The sequence below is a fragment of the Chelmon rostratus genome, chromosome 2 (assembly GCF_017976325.1).
Source record: "Chelmon rostratus isolate fCheRos1 chromosome 2, fCheRos1.pri, whole genome shotgun sequence".
Classification (NCBI taxonomy): Eukaryota; Metazoa; Chordata; class Actinopteri; order Chaetodontiformes; family Chaetodontidae; genus Chelmon; species Chelmon rostratus.
In genome coordinates, this window is record NC_055659.1 from 15,542,142 (window position 1) to 15,554,501 (window position 12,360).

The 12,360-nt window shown below is 41.7% G+C and overlaps 1 protein-coding gene across 1 annotated transcript in view; it reads right to left on the minus strand.

The window, feature by feature from the left end:
- Nucleotides 1–8,711, minus strand: part of LOC121616300 (voltage-dependent calcium channel subunit alpha-2/delta-2-like) — a 35,392-nt gene extending 26,681 nt beyond the window's left edge. Inside the window, exon 1 of the mRNA XM_041951035.1 lies at nt 8,596–8,711. Within this exon, the coding sequence (XP_041806969.1) occupies nt 8,596–8,711 (116 nt within the window). The remainder of the gene's footprint in view (nt 1–8,595) is intronic.
- Between the last annotated feature and the right edge of the window lie 3,649 nt (nt 8,712–12,360).

The window sequence follows — 12,360 nt, forward strand, 5'->3', positions numbered from 1 at the left end:
CCACTGTCCAACTGTGTTATCAGTTCTGAGCCAGAAGATGTGTCTTAAATCAATAAGTAGCTTGTTCAATTTTTCAAGTGTTTTCATGCTCATTTATAACTTTGCAGCCTGTAGCTGTGTCATATCACCATTTAACCACAACCACAGCACAATTCTGCCGTGGTTAGTTGCCTCAGTGGACTTCAAATGTGTATTTTAGTTGCTTATTTACACTTCCAGCAGTTACGGGGCAACATTAGCTTTCATCTGGAGTCCTGTTTCTGTCCACCTGGTGATATTAACTCTCTTTCAGCTGTGTTTCTCCCAACTCCTGAGAAGAATATCTGTTTCTTTCGCTGCAAAATGTTCCAGTATGTTCACCAGCTAGCAACTGTGTCTGTCTGTCATTTGGTGCTCAGCAGGTAGCGCACAGTGGGTTTTTAGAGCTTTTTCACTGAAAACAGCTGCCTGCTGCAGCTGAAAACGACATTATGAGAGCAGTTAGAGAGAATCTAAACAGTGAATGGCAGCTGGACGGCTAAACAATGCGATAAAACTCATTATAAATATCAGTTAAGATTTTTCTTAAAAAAGAGAAAGTTGTAGATGATCTTGATACCTTGCCATTAAGTGATTAAATGATAAACAGTATCAGCACTCCCACCATTATCTCTGTCAAATGTCAGCTCCAACACAGCAATCACACCCACCATTGGCTGCGCACCAGAAACGCCACAACAACCAACCACCAGCACTGACAGACATCACCACGGTTATTCCAGTGGCTTTGGCAAGGAACTGAGGATACAGAAACCAAAAAAGGAAAAGAAGAAGGAGAAGAAGAAGCAGAGGAGGAGGAAGCAGAAGAAGAAGAAGAAGCAGAGAAGGACGCAGCAGCAGAAGAAGACGCACAGGAAGACGCAGCAGCAGTAGAAGAAGAAGAAGAAGAACAACAACAACAACAATAACAGCAACAACAACAATTGCTTTGGGACACTTTTACATTCAGACCTACAAAGAAACATGTCCAGAAAACTAAAACTGCAGATACAATTCGAGACAATATAAATCATTTTCAGAAACCTGTTGAGAGCCATGCTGCTACTGGTTAAACACAGACTGACTTCAGATAGAACAAACATCAGATGGTAGGCTTGTATTGAGGCACAAAAACATTTATTAATGTGTTAACTATTTTTTTCTCTGCACTGAACTATTTACAGACAGTATTGGGGTCCCACACAAAAGTCCGCCTGACCCAATCGCGGGTTAGGATTAGCTGTCAATCATGATGTAACGTCCCCTTTTTATAGCACCAACTAACTATTACAACCAAACTTAGCAGAGAAATGAACACTTGAACGTACATCGTCGTGATAAGACCTGTCTAAAATGACAGAAACCATCTCTGGGAAAAACATTTTGACATTAACGTATTTATGACCTATACCGCAACCAGCCACCAGGGTGCGATCGGAAAGTTTTGGCTTCGCTTCCATCTTTATATACATTTGATCAACACTTGATAATTACTTTTCCTGTAATGCAGCCACGTCTTTCAAATTTGAAAGCCCAGGTTTGTAAAGCAGGCTTTCTGTTTAAAATTTCAAAGCCTCAACCCCAATTAAAGATAACTGTGATGACATCACTATGGCTTCATCAGAGTTATCCTGGTTCGCCTCCCTGCAGAGCCAGAAAAAGAAAGAATTAAACAGGCTGAGTAGTACTGCTCATGAAGAGCACCCTTTCAAAGCAAATGCTGTGGCTGTAAGGTTAAAGTATAGCTGCCGTCCTGTGAGGAAGCGCAGTGGTCTCAAGTGCAAGAGGCAATCAACTTTTTGGAGACCATATAATGTTAACCACTTACAAGACGGACAGCCACTCACAAAAAGTGGGATTTCAGCTGTGACTCACCTTGGCAAGGAAACATCCATGTGTAAACCTTACTGATTAAACCAAATAGTTTTCTATATTTTCACTGATTCCAACCTTTGTGTGGAACATTTTCTGAGAAACAGGCCCGTTCCCTGATGAATTCAAAACATCCAACAAAAACAGTGGAGGTCAGAAGAACACTGTCAAACCATCTGCATGTGAATGCCTCTCAAACTTCAGATCAGAATCACAATCAGGTTTATTGTCAAAATATTTGTAAAAGAGCAAGATTTTCACTGTTCTTACATACAGCCATGAACAAGGACAACATATGCTGAACAAACAGAGGTAAAGGAGGCTAGAGAATAAAGAATGGGCAGGACTCTACTGTACACTTATGTGAAAAAGATGAATAAAAATACCCAATGACCAACAACATGAAGAAAAGTCTATACACAAGTCAAGTATTCTAGCCTGAAAGCAATCCAATATAGAGCAAAGAAATATTGAGTGAATATGCATAAGAGAAGTGGATGATTATGCACATTATTCATGTGTATGTATGGACAGCGTGAAGGATTTATATTGGCAATGACAGTGCATGATGATATGTACAAGTATATGTATGATATGTCTCATAAATATTAACTGTAAAAATGTGATCTACAGTGGCAGTAACTTCACTTCACAGTTTTTTAAATGCTCAGCACACAGCGTCAGCAACACAGCACGTACAGTATGTGCTCTGTATGTCTTCTTCCAAAATGTGTTCTCAGTGATAAACAGCATAATCTCATCCAAAACGGCAATTTGAAAGCAGCACGCACAATCCTGCACAACCACCAATCAGAACAAAAGCAGCATCCTGCAGCAGAAGAACTCGTGTCTGTTGTCGATGCATCAATGCCACGTTGAAGTCTATTAGCCACGGGGAACAGCATCGCTTAAGATGAAAAATATGCTCCAAAAGAAGAAACACTGTAGTGAATGCTGTAGCTGTATTTATCTTATAGACTCCCTGTTTGCCCAAACCCTATCCTCAAGAGACCCTGAGGATGGCTGAATGAAAGCAGTCTCAATGGAGATCACTTCATTCACTGGCTGAACATGTGATCCTGCTGTTCAGCCCGGCCAAATGGATTAGAGTAGACTTTGTGCAGGCGAAACATTTATTTTGAGTTTCCTTCCTAAATTAGTGCAGGAAAAAAAGCGTAATACCCAGAAAATCATCCTGCATCCCGTATAGGGCCGGGGAGTCGATACATTATCAGTCAGACAGTTCCCAGCAGAGTTACAAGGCAACACCTCAGATTAAAGCCTTGTTGGGCTTGTTTCTAGTGTTGGAAGAGCCACAAATCAACAGTCCAGATCCACAGAAAGACATTTCACAATGAAGACACAATATTTGAATTTCTTTCCCCGTTTTTTGATTTTCTTATGAACGGAGCACAACCGAAAGACTTTTAAACCTGCAGATGAACAGAAAGCCCTCATGCAGTGCCAGACTTTTCACACTGACTCCACCTCATCTGATAGAAATGCTCCTCTGGATTGCAGAAAAGCTAAAGGAAAACTAAGATGTAAGCTATTTGGTTTTGGGGTTTTGTTTAACTCCAGCAGCACCAAGACTATCACTCTAAAGGCCCATTTATGATAAGATTGAACGCCTGACAAGGTGCCCTCGACAAGCACAGCACAATTTGAAAGTGAAATTATTTTCAGCTTGAGGCAGTCGAGGCAGCAGCTCTGAAACAAAGAGCAGCAGCTATTGACAGCTGTGAAGGCAGCAACAGAAAACTGCATCCTGTGATAAACCCTTTAAAAAACACATTCCGGTTGTCAGAATGCTTCATTTGCAACTGATTTATCACAGGCCAGTGTGTTAGTGTGATTATGTGACCACCATGGCTGATCAAATCAAAATGTTTATGAAAATAAGAACTGAGCTGTTCTTTCTTGCTACAGAACGGAACAATGGTGAGTCAGCAACTTGTGATTCTCACACAATTCTTATTTGCTTGGCACAAATAAGATAATTAACATAAAAGAAAAAGCCAGACTTGCACATGCAATCTTGGGATAGTCTTTAAGATCCAAATCAGTCAGACTCTACCTGTTTTGTCAGTTTATGATTTGATTACGCTTTCAGATGTCTGCTGTGGGGATATCATCAGTGTCCCTCACAAAGAAGCAAATCCATCGGGTTGAACAGAAAAGCACAGCAACATAAAGAATCTGAAAATTTAAGTCAAATCGGTGTTAATGTTTCTGAAAGGATGCGTGTTGCCCTTGTTTCTTTAAACCTCCTTCACACTGTGTGATAACAGAGATCTTGCAGGTTCGTTGCATATCACACTGCGCGAGATGGCTCTCATAAAACATTTGTCACAATCTGTGTCAGACTGTACAACACCAGCTTTGAGGCACGTCAAACGCAATTAAGATCTGGTGAATTTTAAAAAATGTAGCCCCGTGCACATGCAAGCAAAGTCATCCATCTGCAAGGCTCTCGTGTTTTGAAAAGGTCTATTTGTTTAACTGTAATTGGTTTAAGACATGGTGTGAGCTAAGGACTTAAATTTTGAACTGATGACCGAATATTTCACTACGTTTCTCTCATGACTGTCAACTTCAGGCTGGGATAGCCCAAAATCCCACAGCGTAAAGGGGCCTTAAGAGGATCATGTATTGAACCAATTCCTACTGGTCCACTAGCCCACTGTAAAGACACTAAATCCACCAAACTCCAATGATACCTTTAATCCTCGAAATAGGTCATAGGATGTTTAACAACAATATTAACATGCAGTGCATTAATTGAAGTCAATTATTTTTTTAAACCTATTTTTTAAATCAATAGAATCACTAAACATATTTCAAAGACTGGAGTCAACAAGCCTTTTGCATGACAAATTAATTTAAAATGCCCTCGAGAAGCGTTGACAAGATCCTGCCGTGTGAGTAAATCAGGTTTGTTATATGACTGTAGCCCACAGAACTGCAGAGCAGCTTTAACTGTGTGAGTCAGTGCGGCTGAAGCACAGTCCTAAGTTTTTGTTTTTTTTTTTTACTGTGTGCTCCATTTCCTCTCCTCTGGAGCCCTGTGGGACGCCAGAGAACGCTGTATCGCAGCGCTGCGATGAGGCGGCTCAACGGCGCGCCGCACTCGTGCCTCTTCTCTGTTACCTGCTATACTCACACACCCCTGGGACAAGAGGCGGAGAAGCAGTACGCGATGTGACCCATATTCACTTACAGCACCGAGAGTGAGGGGTTGAGAGGGTGGAGCGGCAGAGCGATAGGTGGAGTATAAGCAGCAGATAGGGGAGGCATTTACAGCTATATTTATAAATGTATGTGCTATATCTGTATCTACAGTGCAGTATCACGCCAGCCATTCATCTGGCACCGTAGCTTCCAAAGAATTATGTTTATATAGAAAAAAATATGTTTTGTAGGCTGCATGAAGCGGTCTGAATTACATTTTCAGCCATCGAAGCAGCATGGCTCTAGGGATGGACATGTCAGTCTGTCAGTCGGTCCACCACCTCCTGCCCAGGCTGATATCTCAACAACTACTGGATGGATTCCCAGGAAATGTTGTACAGACGGTCGTGCTCCCCAGAGGATGAAGCCTACTGACTTCGGTGATCTCCGGCCACTTCCTCCAGCGCCACCGCGAGGTTCATGCTTGTGGTTTTAAAAGAAATGACTCAACAACTGCTGGATGGATCTGAATTTGGTTCAGACATTCAAGTCTCGCTTAGGATGAATTGCAATTATCACAGCTGAACAGTATTTTGGTTTATGGCAAAATGCGTGCAAGTGTATGCGAGCTCGTCAGCCTCGGCCAACATCATCGACCTGCAGAGCCAGAGAAACACAGCATTTCCAAAACCACCATTTTAGACATTATGTTCCCATTCAGTTCCCTAACGTTAGCTACTTTCAACGAATAATGTCATCCTATCCTTTGCAATACTACCAACAGTGTAAAATAGCGATTAGATTTCATTCATTCACTGCTACGTCTGGATGAAAAAACATGCTAGAGTTTGACTCCAGAGGCAGGGCTCTCCTTTCATCTCCTACAAACACTGACAGTGTCTATGATCACATTTTTTAATTGCATATTTTGGCATTTTTAATGCATGAAACAATTGTGCAGTTTGCTTTTCAAGTGTGCTGTGTGTCTTTGGCCTACATCCAGTCAATTAAATGTAACTCAACAAAGAAGCAGCCTCGTGCATGTGTACGTCTAAAACAGTGGGTCTGGAGCTGCTGCGTCCAGATCTGCAGGAGCTCTGCAGGACGATGTTTCTGGCCTCAGCCGGACTTTGTGTTCAGTGTGTTTGTGAAATATTGGCTTGCTAACATGCTAAACTAACATGGTGAGCATGATAAACATTGTACCTACTAAACATCAGCATGTGAGCATTTTCACTGAATGTTACCATGCTGACATCAGCATATAGCTCAAAGCACAGCTGTAGTCTCACACAGCCACACATTTCCTCGTGTGTGTCTGGAAGTGTATTTCTCTATGACCAAAGCAGGAAATTTTCAAAATCCCAGAATGTGAGGATTTGCAGCTCATCTCTGTTTTAGATCAATGTAAATTCATTACATTTGGGTTTTGGTCTGTTGACTGAACAAAACCAGACATTTGAAGAGTTCTCATTGTGCTTTTTGCTGTTTTCTATTAAAGAACTGATCCACTGGCTCTCAAACATTTCTTTCTGCCTCCAAAGTTAACCGATTTGAACACTAAATTCAGCTGAACATCACATAGAACATGAACTGGGTGTTTCTTTTTGTGCGTGTGGCTGCGGTTGAAATACTAGAAGTTTATCAAACTCAGAGACACAGAAGACACAAGGCTGTCCCGCTCCGCTGACAGCGAACTTGAGAGCATGACAGGCTTTTTCAGGAACTGACTGATGAGCATCGCCACTCTTTTCTTTCCTTCCCCTGTTAAAACGTCACACACTTTGCACTCTGCATATTGTTTTGCTAGAACAAATCTTGCCATGCTTTTCCACTTGTGTCTGCAGGTCCGACTCCCAGCTTGACAGCCACTAGCTCAATCGATTAATCAAAAAGATCTGTATTTTGGTAGCCTAAACCCCATGAAGTATAAAGATGTCACCCTTCCACTGCATTTCCTCCACAATGTACTTGGAAAGCAAATTAGTAAACAACATATTATTAAAGAGATCTATCCATCTATCTATATATCAATCCATCTATCCATCTACCCATCTATATGCAGAGACAGAGTCAGACAGAAGGGGCGGGAGTGAAAAGTGCGAAGGGGAATAAATCCTTGCTGCTGCAGTATTAATTCTTAATTGGAATGAGATGCTGTTTTTCAGTGCAGCGATTCTGCTTCATTTAGCTTACATGAAGAGACCCAGGGCAGAGGGCTACGTAGCTGTTTCATAGCACTCAGCAGAAAAATAAGCAGAAAGGAAGAGGAGGAGGAGGAGGAGGAGGAGGAGAAAGCGGTGGCTATACCCTACTTGAAATAACCCAATTCATCATAAAACACACACACACACACACCTGATTTATAGACCCCTTTCCTAATTGGTAAATAAACCTTCGGATCGCCAGTTGTGATTGGCTAGAAAGCCCTCACTGTGTGCCCCGAAGATGTGTGGACCATCTGGCCCGTTCCTCCCTCCAGAGCGGCCTGATTGCAGAGCCTGGAGGTGGGCCCAGATAACTGTAGTCTCCAGTTAAGCGCCAGCTGTACTTAACAGTGACGGGTGAAAGGTTAAGAATTACGATCCAAGCGCAGGATTGATTTAAACAGAGAGAAAGTGTTAATTCTAACGCCGCCTTCACAGTAAAACCACACCTTTCTTCTTCTTCTTCCTCTTCTGTGCAACATCCTACAACTAGTACCCCTGAGCAAGCAATACTACCAGGAGCTACTACTGCACTGTTGATCTTCTCGGGAGGTTTCAAGAGAGGTGAGTGTTTCACCAAATAAAGAAATGTGTTGCTCTCTACTTGAAAGCCTGCATGGAAAAATCTAGCATTGGCGCACAAGAACAGCAGGGGCAACGCTGAAAAAAAAAAAAAACCTTTTTAGTTTTACAACCACAGCACAGACTTAATGTTGTCTGTCAAACACAATGAGCCTCTCACTGCTTTCACTAATAAAAGCCACCAACAACTTCACTGGCTTCACTTCACAGTGTCACAACGAAAACATCTCCCGATCCTTGCCATTATTATTTGACATCTACAAGAGAAAACAGAGTAATCTGAGCTATATTGCATCATTATATGTGTGTGTGTGTGTGTGTGTGTATTACATTATGTATTTATATATTTCATATTAAATAAACACAAACATCTGATCTGATGCAAGACATCTACAGCGCTCAGTGTTCACATCATTAAAAATAATGGATCATCTGATATAAAAGAAGAAAAGAAAGATACATGAATGAGGTCCTGTGAGATGTGATTGCTCACACACATAAATAAATGATCTCTGAATAGCTTTCCCATGTATGCCCAGTCATACTGTGGACTACACCTTCCACAGCACTGAGCTGTAAATACCCAGCCTTTACATTGATGTAATCACCAACACAAATTATGTAACAGCAGCAAATAAATCGGGATGACTGAAGTATCTCTTGACACCAGAGCTGAGCGGACAAGCCCAAAGTTGCCTCCCATCGGAGCCCCGCTATGTTTTCAGTCAGGTTGGCCGTCACTTACGTGTATTGCTGGGGGAACGTGAGACCCTCCGCTCCAGGCCACGATGCGCTGAAAATCAAGATGATCTGGATAGATACCAAGCAGACGATGCTGCAAGACCTTTTGCCTATCGCCATTTTCCATTAACAATTCTCGTCGCGGGGTTTCGGTGCGTGAATGAAGCGCTCCGGACTCTCTCCGGGGGGCATACAGCGGGCTGGTGTGGACGTCCGGCTCAGTTTCCCGACGAGTTCATGTCGGCGTGCGTTGTCAAGTGGACGCGGAGGAGGCAGGCATTGGCCGTGGAGGCATCGCAGACGGTGGGAGATGCACTAATGCAGCTGCCAAGACACTGCAGAGTCTCTCCTCCTGCTCCCACATACACCACCGCCGCCGCCGACACCACCACCACCACCACCACACAGGCCGGCGCGTCCACGACCGCTCTCTCTCTCCCTCTCTCATCAGCAGCGGCCCCGTGGAGCCAGGCGCGTTCACGCTCGCCAGGCAACAGAGGAGCAGGAGAAGCATCTAGTTTGGCTTTATTTATCTCTGCGGAGCCACGTGGGATTTGTCATCGACACAGATTTCGTTTTTGTGCAGGACTGACCGCTGCTCGTCTGTGTGGGGCGCGGGCCTGCTGCAGGCCTGGAGGATGCAAACTGATGAAAGTGCCAAAGGGTCCCTGAATGCAACAAAATGAAGCATTAAATGCATTAGAAATCATAAGTTTGCAGTTTAAAATGCACATTGTGCTTTAATATGCACATATCATCCATCTATAAATCCTCAACAGTATATAGACATGCATACACACACAGGCTACATTCATGCATATTAATTAATCCATGGCATTTGTTTGCACTACTGGTATTTGTTTACAGTTTAGAGAAATATATGACTATGTTGTCAGTCACTGTTGCTTTTTATATGTATATTTATATATCTTCTTCTTCAGTAGTACATTATAGTTAAATGTGTATGTTTACCTCTTTGGCCTTGTTTTTACATGTACAAGCCCTTTTTTTTTCTTACATATACTCCATTGACAGTTGACAACATATTTAATGTTTTACCTCATCAGCTTAATTGATTTTTGTAAATAGCTGCTTATTCTGAATTTGATGCAGCAACACATTTCAAACAAGTTGGGACAGGAGCAACAAAGACTGGGAAAGTTGTGGAACGCTCCAAAAACACCTGTTTGGAACATTCCACAGGTAAACAGGCTGATTGGTAACAGGTGAGAGTATCATGATTGGGTATGAAAGGAGCAAAAAACAAACTTTGTCTAGTTGGGCCTCTTGTCCCCCCTTGCAGATATCTGTGAGTATCTGAAAACCAAATACGATTTAATATGTATTTATTCTGTCATATGGAGTAGAACAGCTGTACAAAATGCTGAGACTGCAGTAACATTTAATTAAAATACAGTACAAATAGTAAAGCAATTTAAATCAGTTTGACAGCAGATATGCACTGTTTTAAGAAATTATATCATGCATCTCAGGCTTTCTTTGGGTGGTTTTAATATTCTGTCTTTTGTGGTGTTGTATTTTGTTTCATATCTGTGCAGAGGAGTGTCAGTGTGGATCAGCCTTGGACAGGAGCCAGACAGCCTTTCTTCATCTGGTTCAATTGAACCAACAGCAGCACTTCAGAGTCCTGCAGGATTTGACAGAGAAGCAGCACGATTACAAATGATGCAACCGTCCACGGGTGCAAGAGAAAGTACATTATCGGGTTCTTGATTGCAACAAAATGAGAAAGCTGTTTATTTACTCACAAGGCTGGATTACCAAGCAGGCAAAGCAAGCAAGACTGGGCCCCAACGGGCTCCGGCTCATTACAAGGCTATGGAGCCTCAAAACTGACAAAGTATGGTAAAACCTTACCAGACAAGTCAAAAATATTAACAAAACATATCAATAAATAATACTGAAAAAATAAATATGACGCTTTTTTACTTTTCCCTAGTTCAAATCATTTGGTAAAAAACTTGTCTGATAGCTCTTTGCTACATTTTGCCAGTGCTGGGGAAACTAGCCCGGGGCTCTACACTTCCAAGGGCCCCAAATGTCTCAGGTTCACTCCCTAATTTCAGTCATTGTAATCTGCAATATAAAAGTTCAGTTGCCATAACAATTCACACCACACTTTAATTCTAAGCAGGGTTTGAGTATACGTGTGTTCACACAAGAAACACTCAAAGCAGATAGGAAGCATACTAGTCAATCCTTATTATTCTATTCACACACAATGCAATGCATAAGTGAAACAGAAGAGCTACTCACAGCTGAAAAGAACTGAATAAACTGTTGAGAAAGATCCAGAGTGGAAAAGAAAAAACAAGGATTAAATCATAAGAAGGACAATTTGATCATCTTTGCTTTCAAATCAGTCACAGTTTTATTGATGTCTAATGGTGCACATGTTGAGCAAACAATGTTGATTTCTTTTGTCCACTAACTGCTAAAATAGCATACCATGACCATAGTACTACATGCCATATAGATGTAGTTTCTATTGACTTGTCGCACAGTATGCTCCAAATCTGTAGCTTAGAAAATTAATGATGCCTCTTTTGCATTTAAGTGTCCCAGCAGGCCAGAGAGCCAGCATGCATTACACCAGGACCATGCAACTGGGACACCTACATCTGGATGCAGTCAATATCGTGCCATGACATATCAAATCGTCTGCTGTAAAAAAGGCCTATTGAAGCTGCTATGTATAGTTTGCTAATGACACGAAATAGGAATGTGGACAAGTGCATACACAATACAGTAGATGGCGTGTCAACAGGGGCCCAACTGCAGATTTCCCCCCTGGGGCTCCCACCATGCTCTCCCTAGAGAGGAGCACATAAAGCACTAAATTGTGGATGTGAAAAATTAGCCCATTTAAGGTGAAAACTATTAAGTGAATACATTTACACTTGACAGGGTCTTTTCTTTCGCCTCCTCACCTTTTCCTAGCAAACATTTAATCAATAACCTTTCTCACAGCAGACATTTGACTTGTTAAACACAGGAGTAGCTAATAACATCAATAATGGCTGCATTCCATTTAGGTGTGACGGAGCCTCTGCGCCGGTGTTGTGCAGGTTGGCTTTGCACCTGAATGGACTGTGAATGTTACTCCTCACAACTGTGTGAAAAAGAGGCTGCTATCTATTTGCCTTTTTGCCTACACATTATTACTATATTATAATAAATATACTCTAACAAGGATACTAAGTATGTTTGTCATGTCCTACGCTCATCAAACATCAGTGGTGAATGCAGATTAGAGCAATCATGACATCACTGAACTCTATGGCTTATTATTATAATATTACTGTCATACAAAGTGATCTCTCTGCTGTGCCGGAACAACACAGAGCACACGGAGACAGACCTCAAAATGAAGAAACATCTACTCTACAGGCAAAGGCATTCAGACATGCTCTACATAAGCAACAAAAGAAATGTTGCATGGAAAATGAATGATAAAAAATGTAAAAACAAAACCAGAGGAAGCTGAAAGTGACAATACAACATGAGAGTTACATTTATTTCATCCCCTGGTTGGTGGTAATAAAATATAAACACAACCAATTGATTCTCTTAATTATTGAAGTCAGGCAACTAATTTATTTCATTATTGACTCATTAGACTGGCTATCAGTGACAATAGTCACTCCTGGGCCACCATACAAAAATTGTTTGAGGAGCTTTGGGAGCTTCTTTCCCATCTGTCAATCCTTTACAAACAGCTATGCAATTATATAAGTCACCACCTGTC